This window comes from Taudactylus pleione, unplaced genomic scaffold, assembly GCF_031769625.1.
Source record: "Taudactylus pleione unplaced genomic scaffold, aTauple2 ptg001573l, whole genome shotgun sequence".
Lineage (NCBI taxonomy): Eukaryota > Metazoa > Chordata > Amphibia > Anura > Myobatrachidae > Taudactylus > Taudactylus pleione.
Window position 1 is genome coordinate 5,006,583 of NW_028285970.1, and position 18,474 is coordinate 5,025,056.

The 18,474-nt window shown below is 42.3% G+C and overlaps 1 protein-coding gene across 2 annotated transcripts in view; it reads left to right on the top strand.

Annotated features, from left to right (window-relative positions):
- Positions 1-18,474, top strand: part of PCSK5 (proprotein convertase subtilisin/kexin type 5) — a 622,474-nt gene that overhangs the window by 258,713 nt on the left and 345,287 nt on the right. For both annotated transcript variants that reach the window (XM_088464067.1, XM_088464068.1), the window contains exon 8: positions 16,134-16,346. In XM_088464067.1, coding sequence (XP_088320193.1) covers positions 16,134-16,346 — 213 coding nt within the window. The remainder of the gene's footprint in view (positions 1-16,133; positions 16,347-18,474) is intronic.

Genomic DNA, 18,474 nt, shown 5'->3' on the forward strand with positions numbered 1-18,474 from the left:
TTAAATATCCCGCTGTGTGATTTGTAGAATTGTAATCCAACTATTCACAATGAATTATAAGGGAGAATGCAGAATAAGTTCTGTGTATTTCTCAATAATTACAACAATAGTATCATTCTCCAAGCTCCCAGTTAAATCCACATATTGGTAACATATGTTGCAAAGTAGAGTTCAATGAACAGGCTAAAGGGGCCTATCCATTACCCCACTTTGTGAACAATCCAACCCAAACCAGGAGGTTTTGGTCGCATTGTTCACAAAGTCAGGTAATGGATAGCCGGCAAGGACCAGTGATGTGCGTGCACGCTCGGTTCTTGCCGTCCCTGACTATCTACTGAACATGCCCGTCAACCTGACGACGCTCGTCAGGTTCGGCATGTTCAGAGATAGGAGGTCGGGGTCCTGTATGAATGACGTTCAGTGAACGTTGTTCAGTGCGGGCACCGCACCTCGGTGACCTGAAGGTCTGAATGCTAGACGTTCAGTCTCTCAGGTCGTCTAGTGGATAGGCCCCTTAACTGTGCTTGCTAGAGGTACGATTGTCTTCCTAGAATAACTATATTATTGTTCTATCTATAACAGATTAGATCTGTGTGAGTTCAATCTGCTGAGAATAAATATGTAATATCATCTCTCACAGTACCATGATGTTATAGATAGTTAACAATTTTAGAGCATGGAGAATCTATCAATGTTAAGTGGATCTGTTTACAATCAATTGAATCCTGTTTAAACAAAATATCTCCTCTCACGAGATAGTTGTTTGTAGATTCCACGATTATGACTATATATGAATATTCAAATTAGTTGATAGTCATATTATCCTCTTGACATAGTCCAGCTTTACAGTACTTTTTACATATAAGTCTCTATTAGCCAACTGTGAGTTCACTACCAAGATGATCCAAATACAGAGTAATACAAAACACTAACGGGGAATTGATTGAATCCACTGTCCGGGGAAAGATAATAAATTTAATATATTGATTCCACTTAATTGTTATACTTAAAGGGAAAATAGAGGATTCATTCCTTCTTAAAGTGTATTGATCTCCAATTAATATTTAACGGCTCTGTTTGGACCAGAAATGTCCAAATGTCCAAACTTGAATCCAATTGAACATCTCTGGAGAGATCTGAAAATGGCTGTGCACCGACCCTTCCCATCCAACCTGATGGAGCTTGAGAGGTGCTGCAAAGAGGAATGGGTGAAACTGCCCAAAGATAGGTGTTCCAAGCTTGTGGCTTGAGGCTGTAATTGCTGCCAAAGGTGCATCAACAAAGTATTGAGCAAAGGTCGTGAATACTTATGTACATGTGATTTCTTAGGTTTTTTTTTTTGACTAAATTTGCAAAAATCTCAAAAAAACTTTTTACACGTTGTCATTATGGGGTATTGTGTGTAGAATTTTGAGGACAAAAATGAATTTATTCCATTTTGGAATAAGGCTGTAACATAACAAAATGTGGAAAAAGTGAAGCTTTGTGAATACTTTCCGGATGTACTGTACATTTATGATCATCCATAGTAGGTTAATAATATCCTGACTCACAGGAATATAGATATATATTATTATATAATACATATGAATAGGCCTACCGATATATATTATCTGATGCTTGCTTGTGAATAATTGAGAATATAAAAATGTATGACCACGGAGACGTGTATTAAACACAGGGAAAGTGTAGCTGCTCAGTGTGCTTGTAGCGCTGAACAGTGAGACAGGGACAGCGTCACACGGTTAATGATTCTTATGAGCCGGATATTATTAACCTACTATGGATGATCAGAAATGTATGTATATTAAACACATAGAATGTGTAGCTGCTCAGCGTGTTCAAAGACCTGAAAGGGGGTGTGGCCTCGCCGGACGGGAGCGTGGCCTCACAGCCCGATCCCCTGTGGTCCCATTCCTAATATTACTGAGGAGGAGGGGTGGTGCAGGGGGTGCTGACTGCCTTGTGTTGCAGTGCCGGCTCCCTCACAGTGTCAGGAGCCGGGTGCTGCACTTAATACTACAGTGCAGCACCCGGCTTCTGTCACTGTGAGGGAGTGTCAGTCTGAACCTTGGTGTCACCCCCCTTGTGACGCCACTGTGATAGAACAATAATATAGTTATTCTAGGAAGACAATCGTACCTCTAGCAAGTACAGTTAACATGTTCATGGAACTCTACTTTGCAACATATGTTACCAATATGTGGATTTAAGTGGGAGCTTGGAGAATTATTGTTGCAATTATTGAGAAATACAGAACTAATTCTGCATTCTCCCTTATAATTCATTGTGAATAGTTGGATTACAATTATATAATTCACACAGCGGGACATTTAATTTTTAATTAACACCTTTTCATTTGTCAAATCAACACAATATATGTTTGTCTATAGTCTAGAGACATCTTGTTTCTTTTAAATATTTTGCTGTTTATTTTCGTTATATATGTTTATTGAATATGAATTAAAAGTTAAGTTTTAACTCAATATTGTGCGCCTGGAATAAGACAACCCTTTTTTCTTTGTTCTATTTCATTCTGTTGCTCTGAAATGAATCAGCAAACGTGAAGACCTAGTAACTTTTCCTGGGTTGATGTCCTGGTGAAGAAAATAAATACCAGTGGCAGGACCAGTAACTTGTAATCACTCGTATTCCAGTAGGTTATGCAGAAAATTAAAAGCCTGGGAACAGTTAAAATAAATTTCTCTCTTTGTTTTTTCCTGATGTGGGTAGTGAATGGAAGCTGTGGGTACAGTAAGGAGTAAGGAGAAATTTAGTTATTTATGGGTGGGTCGGTTGCTATAACAATAATAATTAGCAGAAGTGTGGTGCACTGTATACAGAGCTGTGTTTCTCAGTTTCAGTGACGTCTCTGAAGGTAATGCAGCTCGATCATATTCTTCATTAATGGCGTCAGGTATTTTGAGTTTGGCAGCGTTATTATAAATCTGTAGTCTTGCAATTTTCTTTATTATTGTAGTCGTTGGTTGGCATTTCATATATCAGTGTTGGGGCTTTTACACATAATACATTTGAATAGTATTAAAAAAAACAATTATTTTCTTATCTCTTAAAATGTGTGTCTGAAAATTTCCGACTAATTCAAATATTTGTCTTTGTTTATCTTCTTGCAACATAATAATAACACTTGGATATTTCATTTCTCTACAGAAATATTGGACTTTATTGCAATTACATATTCATTTGTCTAAAATAGAATTATAAATTAGAGGCATCTGAGTAAGGTCTCATAGACACGGGTGTTAAATGTTCTCTGACAGTGGGGCACTACAAGTCTCCGAGAACATGCGTTTGTCTACATTTTTACCTGTGTTACTAGAGGGCTCACACATGCACAGGTTGGTGACCACACCAAGGGTCTGATTCAGACCCGCTCGCGAGCGCTGAGCTGATGTTTTTGGGTTTCAGCCCCAAAAACACCTGATCTCCTGTTATCCATTTCCTGCAGATCACTGTTCAAAATGGGAGACTCCCCCTGCGGTTGATTTACATGTTACTCGTTTAATTAAGAGCGCTATGTTGCAAATCCCTATAGTATCCTCTTTGAAGGACCCTACGGATAGAATGGTTGAATCTTGCCTTAAATCCATATACTCTCTTTCAGGGGCTGTTGCCCATCCGACCATGGCTCTTGCATGGGTGGGTAAAGTTATAGAGAGCTGGGCTGACACACTTGAAGACTCTGGGCCTGATTCAGACCCGGTCACAAGCGCTGAGCGCTCGCAACCGGGTCGATGTTTGCCCACTGGGCATGCGCACGATGGAGCCGGCTCTGTCGGTCGCATGCACGAGACCCGGCTAGCGACGGGTGCTCTGTCACTCCGGGTCTCGCTCCAAAGGGGGCGAGCTGTCGATGGTGATTGACAGCTCGCCCCATTTGGTAGGCGTGGCCGAGGGGCTGGCTTCACAAATGGAGGCGTTCCCAAGCAAACGCGGCCCCACTGACATCACCAGTGATGTCAGTGGGAGAGCTTCTGGCACTATTAGAGCCAGAAGCTCTCTGGGGCTTGTGGCCACGAGACCCTACCACAAAGGTCTCGTCGCAAGCCTGATGGTCGCGATGGTATTGACCATCACGACCATCAACCTGGCTGCTCGCTACAGTTGTGGGTGGTCACCCACAGCTATGCGCAAGCCCGATGGTCGCGATGGTATTGACCATCACGACCATCAACCTGGCTGCTCGCTATAGCTGTGGGTGGTCACCCACAGCTATGCGAGTGGCCAGGAGGCTGAACAAAAAAAAAACACCCTGATTCAGAGCGAGCGCTCTTTCAGAGCGTCCGTCTCTGAATCAGGCCCTCTTTTCCCTCAGATGCTTCTAGGGATCAGATGTCTTTCGTTGCTAACATACGAGATGCAGCTTCTTATATTGGAGAAGCGATATTGGATGCCAGTCTCCTAACCTCCAGAGTCTCGGCCACGGCAGTGTCTTGCCACCGTACCCGGTGGCTACGCTCATTGAAGGCGGACGCGGACTCCAAGAAAGACCTAGAAGTGTTACCCTACAATGGGGAGATCTTGTTTGGCCAAGACCTTGACAAGATTGTAACCATTAAAAACTGCATTTCTGCCTTCAGCAACTACTACTGCAAAGCCTCAGACTACATCTTTTAGGTCCTTTCGTCCTCAAGGAAAACCTAAAGGTCAGTCCTTTCCTAGGCAGTTGGCTTCCACTAGGGCCGCCAAGCCCAGGCCTGGACCACCAGAAGCCCTGCCTCAAAATCCAAGGGTAAGCCCTCAGCCTGACAGGACGGGCCTCCCTCTAAGGGATCCCAGAGTGGAAGGCTTACTTCTTCAGTTTGCCCAGTGCCGGTGTCAAACCACCACAGATGCTTAAGCAAGAGAAGTGGTCTCTCATGGGTACGCCCTCTTATTTCTTCTATGGCCACCCCACAAGTTTTTCTACACAGGCCCTCCTTCAGACCCAAGCAAGGCCATACAAATCCAGAAATCCATACAGTCCTTGCTGCAAGCTATCTCAGCGAGGGACCAGTTACTATTCTACTCTCTTTCTGGTTCAAAAGCCGAATGGGTTTCATCGGCCTATCCTCAACCTCAAATCCCTAAACAAAAAACTCAGGGTACCCAGGTTCAGGATGGAAACCCTACGCTCTATCATCGTAGCTATGGAGCCTGGGGACTTTATGGTATCTCTGGATATTCAGGACATGTACCTACATGTACCTATAGTGCCCTCACATCAGCAATATCTCTGGTTTGCTATACTACAGCAACACTTCCAATTTCAGGCTCTGCCCTTTGGACTATCCACAGCTCCACGGGTGTTTACCAACATTATGGCTATTATGGCGTCCCACCTGTGTGGTTAGGGTGTCTGACTGTCACCATATCTGGACGACCTCCTGCTGTTAGCCGAATCCCCAGATGTGCTTTACCGCCATCTGCAGCTAACCATTGCTTCCTTCACAAGCACGGATGGTTAATCAACTGGAAAAAGTCCTCCCTGAATCCCTCACAGAGAATAATTCATCTGGGAGCCCTGCTGGATTCTCTGGATCAGAGAATCTATTTGACATCAGACAAGATCTCCACACTTAAACTACGAGTGCTTCAGATGTCTCCACAGTCGCCGGGTGTCGATCCACTCAGCATTGCAGGTTCTGGGATCCATGATGTCCACCTTCAACATGGTGGAGTATGCTCAGTTCCATTCCAGGCCTTTGCAAAGGCTGATCCTCTCCAGGTGGAACGGGTTACCCCATCTGATCAAAGCTCAGACAATGGTACTCTTTCCGGAGGTGCGTCTGTCCCTCTCTTGGTGGCTACAGACAACTCATCTAACCAAGGGTCGCCTCTTTTGGATCCCGGAACAACGGAAGCCAGTCTCTGGGGCTGGGGTGCAGTGACCAGTCCACACTCCTTACAGGGTCGCTGGACATCAGTCAAATCAACCCTGCCAATCAACATATTGGAACTTTGAGCTGTCTACATGGCCCTCATACTGGCCAAGAACATACTTCACGGAAAACCTGTACAAGTACAGTCCGACAATGCCACAACAGTGGCTTATGTCAACCATCAAGGAGGCACTCAAAGTCGGGTAGCAATGACAGAAGTGTCACGCATTCTGACATGGGCCGAGGATCACCTCCCTTCCATTTCTGCGGTATTCATTCTGGGAGTTCTCAACTGGGAAGCAGACTTCCTCAGCCGTCATGACGTGCATCCCGGGGAATGGTCTCTTCACCACAAGGTTTTTCAACTTCTAGTGAGCAGATGGGGCCTCAAAGAGGTGGACCTCATGGCCTCCCGACACAATCACAAACTGTCAGTGTACGGGTCCAGAACGAGAAAGAGAACCTTTGTAGATGCATTATCAGTGAAATGGACCTTCCAGTTCGCGTAACTATTCCCTCCAGTCTCCCTTCTTCCTCGAGTTCTTTGAAAGTTCAAACAAGATGGAGGCGCTGTCCTGCTGGTGGCTCCAGCTTGGCCCAGACATCATTGGTACTCAGATCTTCAGAGTCTCTCCATCGACACTCTGTTCCTGCTGCCTCAACGACTGGACCTGTTGTCTCAGGGTCCTTGCCTTTGCTCGGACCTGGGCCGTCTGTCTTTGAAGGCGTGGCTCTTGAGACATCCCTCCTGAGGTCCAAAGGATTCTTTAGCTCTGTAGTCAAAACTATGCTCAGAGTGCTTATACCAGCCTCTGCTCGAATCTACCACAGATTGTGGCATACATATTTCCAATGGTGTTGTGCCAGAAGCTATGACCACCAAGTGTTTAGGATTTCCAGAGTCCTGGCCTTCCTTCAAGCTGGATTGGTCCTTGGACTCTGCCTGGCCTCACTGAAAGTGCATGTCTCTGCTCTATCCATTCGGTTCCAGCGTAGACTTGCTCCACTTCTGGATATCCACACCTTCCTCCAGGGTGTCCTGCATATACAACCTCCCTTTGTCCCTCCATTGGCTCCAAAGGCATTTGACAGTAGTGCTTCGTGCCCTCAAGGGTCCTCCGTTTGAACCCCTGGATTCTGTGGAATTCAAGTGGCTCACAGCGAAGACACTTTTTCTTCTGGCTATGGCGTCCACCAGAAGGGTGTCAGATTTAGGGGCGCTCTCCTGTCACTCCCTATTTCTGATATTCCATCAGGACAGGGCTGTGCTTCAGACTCACCCTGGTTTCCTTCCTAAAGTAGTTACTAGTTTCCACATTAAGGAGGAAATTGTAGTCCCGGCCTTTCAATCACCAGACCTATCGGCAGGTGAGGCTTCCTTGGATGTTGTCCATGTCCTCAGGATATACGTGGACCATACCAGTTCCCTTCGGAGATAAGACTCCTTATTGATGCTCAATAATTTCACAAAAAGGGATGGCCAGCCAACAAACAGGCTTTTGGTAAGACTATCTCACAGGCTTACATGCAGGCAGGCCTTGCTGTACCGGTTACTGTTACTGCTCACTCTACTTGCTCTGTGGGTCCTTCGTGGGCAGCTCGCCGTGGTGGTTCAGCTGAACAGCTTTGTAAGGTGGCCATGTGGTCCTCTGTCCATACATTTCTGAGGTTTTATGCCTTTGATACATTTGCCCCTCTCAGCATGATTTATTTGGGCGCCGGATTCTCCACTCAGCACAGGAGCATCCCCTCCCTTAAATGACTGCTTTGGGACTTCCCCAATGAGAGTTATGGTAAAACTTACCTTTATTAACTCTCTTCCTTCGAAGTCCATAGGGTCCACAGGGCACCCGCCCTGATGCACCTAGCTTCATATGGGCTATGTTACCGGTCACCGGTTTTCCGTCTCATTCTACGTGAGAGTATGATTCTTGTGCGTACCAGTCTTCCTTCTTTCTTCTCTTCCTCCGGCCTTTGGCTTGTCACGATCCTAGGGGGTTGGATTAGTGTATCCTGGGAGCTGAAATCTTTAACTGTGTGGTGCCCGGTCCTCAACCACCACCTACACCCCAAGGTCTCCCTGTGGACCCTATGGACTTCGAAGAGTTAACAAAGGTAAGTTTTACCATAACTTTCATTTTCAAATAATTATTAAGAGATCTTCCCTTTGATAATTAGTTAGCACCCCTCCAGCTTCCAGCAAGTAATACATAGAAGCTTTTTCCTAAAGACAAAGGGCCTGATTCAGCAAGGATCGCAACTGCTAATACGCACACAATCGGCCAATTGTTGAGTACTGTGCATGCATATATATCGCAGTACACGTGTGCGAACCAGCCACTACGATCGAGACTGCGATCACAGTGACTACACAGACCCAATGCAGAGTGATTGACAGGAAGTGTCATTTTAGGTGGTGACGGTGGGTGATCGGCGAAATTCAGGCGTGACAGGGCGTTTAAATGCTGTTGCATGGGTGTGCATAAATTATCCACTGCGATGCGTTACGCAGCTTGAGGACTCATAGTGTGTGATGAGGTTAGCAATTCCTGAATAAGGTTAGAGCTTGTGCAAGTGTGCGTGAGGCTGCGATGGTACTTGATGTTACCGATGGTTTTGCAGTCTTGCTAAGGATTACGGATGTGTGTAAAGCAAAGTGGGCGTCCTTATCTTGTGCTGCATTGACATAGAGATCGCAATGGATTAGCATACTATCACAGTGAAACTTTGTGTGTAATCACTATTGCAGTCGCAGTTGCGATCCGTAATGAATCAGGCCTAAAGTTGCCTCCAAACAGCACATGCGATCTTGAAGTCCAGGGTGCTGAAGCAAGTAAATAAGCTACAAAGTGTGTAGCTATGCATAGATGGATCCAGTATTATTTATCCAGACCGCGGCATCCCGGCAGCACTGAAAATCCAGATCGACCCCAAGTAAGTATTCCCTAACCTATTCTACCCCCTAACGCTAACCCTCCCTTAGGGGTGCCTAACCCTAACCTCCACCCTAAGTGCCTAACCCTAATCCCCCCTCTAAGTGCCTAAACCTAACCCCCCTTCCCCGCCGACTAAACCTAAGTCCCACGGGGGGGTGTCCACCCAACAACCTGCCCCCCCCCGGGGGTGCCTAACGCTAACCCCCCCTTTCCCTAGCCTAAACCTAACCCCCCGTGGCTGTCCACGCCCGTCGCCCGGCTTACCTTCGATCGGTAGGCCGGGTGTCGGGCTCCCGGGATAGGGAAAATGACAGGCGTCGGGATCTCAACGCCTGTCATTTAACCCTGGCCAGGATTATACAGTCGGGAAGCCGGCGGTCGGGATTCCGTCCATCGGCTTCCCGATTGTTTCCCGCATAGATATAAGTCTACACTAGTGCATCCATCCAAAAACTACATTACCCTGAGCAGTGCCAATGGACATTTATTTTTTTAACTCCATCACTGACAGCCTAATCTCTATTTCAGCTCTTTTCTGGTCTGCTTAAAATTCTGTTCTCGCTGTCCCATTCATCTTTTCTTGAACACATACATTTAATATTTTTCTACTACACCAAAATCTTTTCTTTCACGACAAATTGTCTTGACATTGAATCAGCGAATTTAAAAAAGTTGTTTCTTAAAAATGTTGTTCATTCAGTGTGAAGGGCACAAAAATAGATACATTTATTTTAAATTAGTTTCTTTGCTGTAATTGTCTAAAAATAACCGTGTGATCACATTTTTATATGTTCGAAAATACATTTAAAAAATATTCCAACCCATAGAAATTAAAAATGATGTCACTGTTGTCTTTGGCATACAATTAGTCATGTTTATTTCAGTGGTTCTAATACGTTTTAAGTGCTCATACCACTTCAGTTTTCAGATTTTTGTCACATACCCTTTGCAGTTATTATTATTATTATTATTATTATTATGTATGATAATTTTGTAGTAGATAATTAATAGGTCCATTTGACGTAAACCTCATGGAAGTGTACACCCAACGTCCCAAAAACTCAATATCAGAATCACGAAAAAGCATCCATCCTAACCTCGATAAACAATTTATATAAATACAGCACTATTAACACCACATATTCACAATGCACTTCCTCATTTCACACAACATCCATACAACATATTTATTGAAATGTAACACCAAAGTAAAATAGTTACTATTTTAATTTGACCACGTAAAGACCACACTACAACATTACAAACCTGTTTCACCAGTATCCAAAACCTGACTAGGAGGCTTATGTATTACTGTGCGACTTTTTAAAGCGGCAATCATTTCAAAAGCAAAACGTGGACCCACTACTACTTCCACTATTCCCACTGGCCATGTGTGTTCCCATTCCCACCCAGTCTCTACTACTACTACTACTTCCACCACCCCAACTATACAATACAACTAATTGGCAATAAGAAGAACTGTCCTTATTGGTGGAGAAAGCACACATGCTTTATATGTTAAACTACCTTTGTACGGGCTGCTGCTCATGGGCCAATGCTGTGGGCTTAAATTTGCCAGCCAGCCCCTGATAAGGGCTATGGTTAAGATTATTTTGGTAAATGTGATAGTATAATACTATCTGGATGAAGGTGTCCCTAAAACAAAAATAGTTCTTAAATGCTTTTTTCCCTATCTTCCACTGTCCCTATCTGTCATTATTTCTACAATAAATCCTCTTGCACACAACAGTTTGTGTCACTGTCAAGTTATCATCAAGAAAAATTAGCCTTGTAACTGCCTCAGTGCTTGACTAGAGTATATACATTTTAGTGATTGCTCTTACCTAAAAGAAACTATTGGGGAATTATGGAAAATGTGTTTTGTATATGTTTTCTATAATTTATTGCATTAAATGTTCATTATTATTTTGAGATGCACACGAAAATGAATCATGTCTCTTATTTTGACATGTATCTTTGAAATGTGGCCCTGATTCAGAGCTGGACGCTCTGACAGAGTGCTCGCTCTGAATCAGGGCGTCTTTTTTTTTTTTAAGGAGCGGCCTCCTGGCCGCTCGCATTGCTGTGGGTTGCCACCCACAGCAATGCGAGCGGCCAGGATGATGGCCGCGATAATCAAGACCATCGCAACCATCAGGCTTGCGACGAGACCCTTGTGGTAGGGTCTCGTGGCCGCAAGCCCCAGAGAGCTTTCGGCTCAAACAGATGTCAGTGGGGCCGCCCCCAAACGGTAGACGTTCTCATGGGAACGCCTCCGTCTGGACAGCCACCCCCCCGGCCTGCTTGCAACCGGGTCTGAATCAGGCCGAGTGTTCCTTAGCGAGCAATACATTCTGCACCTACAAAAGACAGCTGCACTTTTCAAGTCATATTTACTCTGGCGGCATCTTGACTCACTTTTTAGCAGCTTTGCAAAAGTCCCTTACAGCCTGCTAAATGAATGACTAGTTACTTTACTATTATATTATTATTACTTAATGAATATAAAGTACCTGTAGCTACAAATTCGGACAAGCCCAAATGCACACTATAATTTGGTAAAAAAAAATTTGCATTTGTTCATATTTCGACTTATGTAAATTACGCTGTTTGGAGATTGTTTGAGCCAAGATTAAATTCTGTTAAGACACATGGTTAGGTCTAAGACTTGGGGGGGGGAATGTAATAGCCTGCAGGATGCAGGGAGCTGCGCAATTCCGCCGAGAATGTTTGTGCCAATAATTTAAAAGGCAAAACTAGGCTATTAAATTTCCCCCTTGGACTATTGTTAGGTAAACAGTTTAAAGCTTAAGGTGGGTTCAGATTTGGGACCAAGGTTAATGTTAGGCATATGTAAGACTGAATACTCATGTTTGGGTATACAGCAGAAAGTTATGTTAAGTACTGACATTGCAGACCCCTTACTATTTTGCTAAACACTTTTAAAGGGTATCCGGTTGTTTGATCGATCTAATTGAGATCGTCAATACATACATCGACCACAGTACATCGACTCCAACTAGTTCGACAGGAACAATTGCTCGACAAACCATAGACTGACCAGACCCCTAGATCGACACGCGCTATTAGCGGGCAGCGTCTTCAGCTAGACAGATGCGCCTGGACATGGGTGCATCTGTCTAGCTTAAGACGCTGCCCGCTAATAGCGCATCTCCCGGGCAGCGTCTTCAGCTTGATGGATGTGCCAATGTCCAGGCATCCAGGATAGCAGGGAGCAGAAGGGGGGGGTTGATGAAGGGGTGCACTGCAGCGCATGCGGGTGCCCAGCAGTTAGGTACAAGGGCTGCAGGGTGGATATAGGGGGCTGCATAGCCAGGAGCGCTTGCAGGAATGAAAGGGCTGGCTGGGACCTGTAGTTCCACGGTTGAAAGTAGCGTCGAGGGATGCGCTATTAACGGGCAGCGTGTAGGATATGTGTACCTTTTTGTATTGTCTAAAAGTAATGTGTCGATCTTTTATCTGTCGATCTATCAACTGTCGACCTAGTTGGCATCGATCTTGGACTAGTCGATCTTTTATCTGTCGATCTATTAATTGTCAATCTTTTATCTGTCGATCTATTAGCTGTCGATGTATCTGATTTCGATCTGTTATTATGTCTATTTGTGTGGTGTCGATCTATTAACTGTCGATCTATTATTTGTCTACCTATTTGGTTTCGAACTTGGATCATTGTCTATTAGTTGTCGATCTACGTTGTGTCGCCATTATATACCTTTCGATCTTACATATTTGATATATTACATATCGATCTAATGTCCCTTTCGACTATATTACTGTCTGACTATTGTTACTATCGATCTATACTTTGTCTGTCCAAACTACATGTCGAACTAACGTGGTCGACCATTTCATGATCGAACAAGTTGTGTCCGATCTAATAATCCACACCCCTTTTAAAGTTACCCTTTGCTCAACAGCCACCCATTTCCTAAGGGTTAGAATTAAGACTAGCATTACATTTTATACCATGAGTTTTATTCTGTAAGTAGGATGCAGCATTATTCTTCCACAAGAAAGACATACTACTGGTGCCTGGTTGATGGTGGCAGAAAACACTGTCTCAAGTTATTCCAGAATATCCCATAGATGATTGATTGGGTACAAACCTTGTGACTGAGGATATAACACATATATATTACACATAACATCAGTGTAATTCTTATGAAACCAGTGAGTGACCACACAGGATCTGTAGATGGAAGTATTGTCATACTGGGAGACACCCCTCCCAATTCTGTAAGAAATGCTGCATAATTTATTTCCTAATGGGATACTTCTGTACCATTAAATACAAATTAATAATGCTGTACCATTAAATAGAAAGTATCATTGATTGTGCCTTTTATTACTGTACCCAAATCATGCCAGGAAAATGAGCCCTCACCAGACCCTTCACTGCTGGGAGCAAGTACACATCGTTGCAGAATTGTTTGGGAAGGCACCATACTGTATATACTCTTGTCTGTGCCAGAGCCTATTGCACATGCACATATCTCTAGGAAAACATTTCCGCAGTGATTTTTGCATTGGCGGTTGCAAAGTAAGCATAGTAAATTGGAGCAGGGTGAGTAGTGTAGACCCCTTGTTCACCAAACAGCCTGTACCCATTATAGATACGCCATTGATTATATCTTACACCGTGGAATTCTTGTCAGTTCACAGGTTGAAATTTTCTGTCTATTAAGGTGCACTTGATTACTTGTTTTGCTTTGCATTTCCAATTACCCAATTGCACGTATACTGTATTACAATACAAGAGTTATGTTTTCATACACTGTTGCACTTTGCTGATGTTGGTGTTTACTTGGCGTTCCATGCTGACATCGCCTCAGACCACCGATACATGCAAGATATTTGCAAATTTTGGTTTCTTGGTCATGGAAGATCAAGACACATGTCCCCCATTGACCCCTCATATAAGCTACTGGTCCTTTTGCAATAATGGTAACCAAATAATAGGCAACCAGTGTAATCACGTATTTTTATGCATGACCATGATGCATGCTGTGATGTCATTTTGTTAATTAACACAGTAGCCACACTACGTGAAATACCTTTCTTCCAATATGCTTGATGTCCCTCAAGTGTTTACCTAGGTGTTTTCTTATTTTTGGCCACTACCAGTAGGATTGGGAACATGGTGCTTTATCACCTTTAACAAATTATAAGACACCTAGAGAAATACTTGTAACATTCCTGAACCATACTATTGGATTCTGGGCCTGATTCAGACCCGGTCACAAGTGCTGAGCGCTCGCAACCGGATCGATGTTTGCCCACTGGGCATGCGCACGACAAAGCTGGCTCCGTCGTGCGAATGCGCGAGACCTGGCTAGCGACGGGTGCTCCATCGCTCCGGGTCTCGCACTAAAGGGGGAGAGCTGTTGATTGTGATTGACAGCTCGCCCCGTTTGGTAGGTGGGCAGGGGGAGTGGCTGGCCAAACTGAGGCATTCCCGTAGGAACGCCTGCCATTTGAGGGCGGCCCCACTGACATCACCAGTGATGTCAGTGGGAGAGCTTCCGGCTCTATTAGAGCCAGAAGCTCTCTGGGGCTTGCGGCCACGAGACCCTACCACAAGGGTCTCGTCGCAAGCCCGATATCGCGATGGTCTTGACCATCGCGACCATCAACCTGGCCGCTCGCAATAGCTGTGGGTGGTCACCCACAGCTATGCGAGCGGCCAGGAGGCCAAACAAAAAAAAACGCCCTGATTCAGAGCGAGCGCTCGTTCAGAGCGTCCGTCTCTGAATCAGGCCCTCTATCCGCTATAATTAAAACATTATTTAAAATGTAGGTTGTATAATTTCTGTTTCTTTAATAAGTTTTACTATATAGATTTGATACATATATCTAGCTAAAATCACATAATTATGTAAATGAGCTAGCAGAATTATATTAACAACATAAATAATTCACTTTTAGATTTATATTGGAAATATTAACTTTGTTTATGAAAGTATATTTTATTGGCCTGTTAAGTAGGTCATTTTTTTCTGTACATTTTGCTATTCTGTTACAATGATAGAAATAAATCTGATGCTGTGGGGAAAAAATTACAAGATTGCAATGTAACTTTCTCGTTAACTCACAACTAATGCATATCGGAAAATGTAATAATAGAAAAACATGGTTTACATTTAAATACAAATTAAATGTAAGTAACGATGATTAAAAGTAAGTAATGATGTAGTTCTGTTTATTATGAAAAACATGGCTATAAGTATATACAACTCTTTATAACTTATGTCTGTGATAAAGTGTTGTTAGTTTTGCATGTAAATATCTTTTTCTTAATGAACATTTTAAATACAGTTTTGTAGATGTAGAATTGTGTCAGTCTCCATTGGGTTTAAGTCGATTAAATTAATGTAACCACCTATAATTGACCAAAACTAAAAATGGAGGTTGGGAAATATGCATTGATATCCTAAATAAATCATATATGCAGGGTGTTGAGAGCTGGAGGCTAGGCCTCCCAAACAGACGCAGCCACGATCCCAATATGTTGTGGCCATGCTCCCCTTTGGAAATGCAATTTCTCATGATGGCCATTACTATGTACTATACCAGTAGAATATTGATAGCTTGTTTCATATGAAGCTTTCTAATTATGTGCTCTATTTGTTTATTGTAAAATAAATTTAATAAGGAAAATTAAGATTATTTAGAACTCCGTTTTCAGATTTTGATATATAATGACATTTATAGAAACAACTAGTTGATTGGATATTTACATAGATTTGTAAAAATACAGACACAATCTCTAAATACAATTGCTTATATTTTTACATTTCCACTTGGATATATTTAATTCATATAGTATACAACCTCACTCATAGCTTTATGGATGGTGTTCTAGTTGGCAACTGACTTTCCGGGTGTGAGCCTCCAAGATTCCTAGGTGTGTTTTGTATAACGTAAGAAGCATGCCGCCAGTGTCTGTCCATCTGGGCTTCATAAAGTCTAATCCCACGTTGGAATCATATGGATCATTTTGAAAACCCTCTACGATGGAATGTGTGTCTGCCCATATAGATATAACATACTTATATGTGCACATAACTTTGTAAAAGCATCTTGTTTATTGGCCTATGCTTCCCATTAAAATTTGTAAGCTAGAGAATAAAAATGTATTCCGCACTGACCTTGCCTTTTATTGTAGTGTTTGCAAATTGTTGAAGATGTTACATTAAAAACATTACTATGGTTTTAAGTTTTAGCATATATATTATTTTTGTTTTATAAATTGTTTTATCTATAATATACTGCAATTTGTATTATTTTGTAGGGAAGAAGAGGATATGGTTCAGTCTTTGTCTGGGCATCTGGCAATGGTGGCAGAAGCCGGGATCACTGCTCATGTGATGGCTATACCAATAGTATCTACACAATATCAATTAGTAGTACTACAGAAAGTGGCAAGAAACCATGGTATCTGGAAGAATGTGCCTCAACGTTGGCTACAACATACAGCAGTGGAGAATCATATGACAGAAAAGTGGTATGTCTTGCCTCATGGTATCTCTTTACTTTTGTTGCTTTCATGAGGACAAAACTGATTACACCTAACCTGTATGGTTAAGCTGGGTACACACTGACAGATATATTGGCCGATCAATTGATCGGCCAACATATCTGGTGCCCATCGGTCAGTGTGTACCAACGATATGTCTGTGAACAACGTTGTTCAGACATATCACGTCAGCTATGCTGCACAGCCGATGCCCAATATATCTGCAGATATATCTGTCCATTGGGAATTGTGTACAGGCGAGCAGCCATTCGCCCGTACACATGCAGCGGCAGTCGCGGGGATGGGGGCAGACCCGTCCCCCGGCCAGAGGGACCCGCGGCTGCCTGGAAGATGATGATCGTTCAGTGTATATGAACGACAATCATCTACAGAGATATCTGCAGATCGAGTGATATATGCTAGGTGTGTACCAAGTTTAGAAATTATAAAAATGTCTCCTTAGGCAAGCAGAATAATGGCGACATTTGTTTTGAATAAAACTCATTGTCTGTTATTAAACTATTATGTAGTGCTGAATTTTCATTTCCTGGCCTCAAGGTTATTAATATTAATAATGTTTACACAGTACTTTTCTACAAAAGATGACTTAAAACACATGACATATGGACATGCATGATGTTTAGGAGTGTTTTTAGAAAACAAGAACCACCTTCAGTGCTTACATGACATGTCAGTACATACCAAATAAACAGACCCCACATTACTCTGAGCATGTTCTATAATTAAATGCATAGCTGTCACTAAAGGTATACTATACCTATATAGTATGGTCAAATATTGAGCTACTTTATTTAAAATTGAAAGTTGCAGGAACATGATAAATGCAGTATCATTAAATGGTAAGCCACATTATTATTTGCCATTTTTGCAAAGTACTGTAGATTTATTGAACAACTATACACAATGACCAGCAAATATAACTATTGCTTTGCTTGTTTTCTCTGACATTTTTTACAGTTCGCTTCACCCCTCTCTTCTTGTCACTCTCTTGGAGGGTCAATGTATTCTATCTAAACTAAATGTAAACAAAAGGAAGATATAAAGAGCAATGTACTGAAGTGAGATGTCTACATTGTTATGATAACTAGAAGTATATTTGACAGTTGCAAATCTAAAAGTAAGACAGTAGTTATAGGTATGCCACTGTAATGCTGCAACAGTCATGAAATAATGAAAAAATAATAAAACAAATCATAATGTGTGGTGACCCCCAATTCTGTTCAGGTTTTCAGGTGTACTTACTAAAAATTAAAAAGCATTTATGATCAATGGAACATTCTATTGCAAATAATAGAAAATTACATATTATGGAGCACAGCAAAATGTGCACAACCATTGTTGCAACTACAAAAGTATTCATTTCATGTTTGAAAGATAAATGTGCGAAAATAAATTATATGAAAAAGGCTTGGTGTAAACTTAAAGATAATATTGAATAAATGTATTTAATGCCCTTGTAGAACTGTGGCAATTAGCATTTGTTTTTAACCAATATTCATAATATGTAATCTTACTTCAGTCAAATTTATGATGATTCAACTGCAGTTATTTATATTTGGAATAAAGAGTGTTATAAAATAAGTAGGAAACCTTTACATATACATCTGTCATCACTGTTTTTGTGCACTGAATAATGTCCTTGAGCGAGATAATCCACCGACCAGCCACTATTATCACTGTAAACACACAGTTACTGAAAATGTTTTCCACACCTTATTAATTTGCTGCTTGTGAGAGGTCACAAGTAAATAATTATGCTCATCTCTATCTGAAATACCTTTAACTCAATAAGTAAAAAATTTGCAGTAAGGTTGTGCAAATAGTTTTCTATAGCAAACACAAAGGAGCAAAGCAAGTATATGTAGCAGGACAAGCCAGGTCACAGTGTAAGGACTGCAGAGGCAAATGTTTTGTGCAAGCAGGCAAAATACTGCCTGGCCATTCATATAGCGCACACACAGTGGATTGGATGTATACCTTAATTTACAGTTAAGCTAGGATGCACCCTGTTACCAATTATAAATTGTTTTATATATTTTAAATATGCCCCCCTGCAGTGCTACATGTTTTTGTCAAGGGGCAAAACTGCACCTTC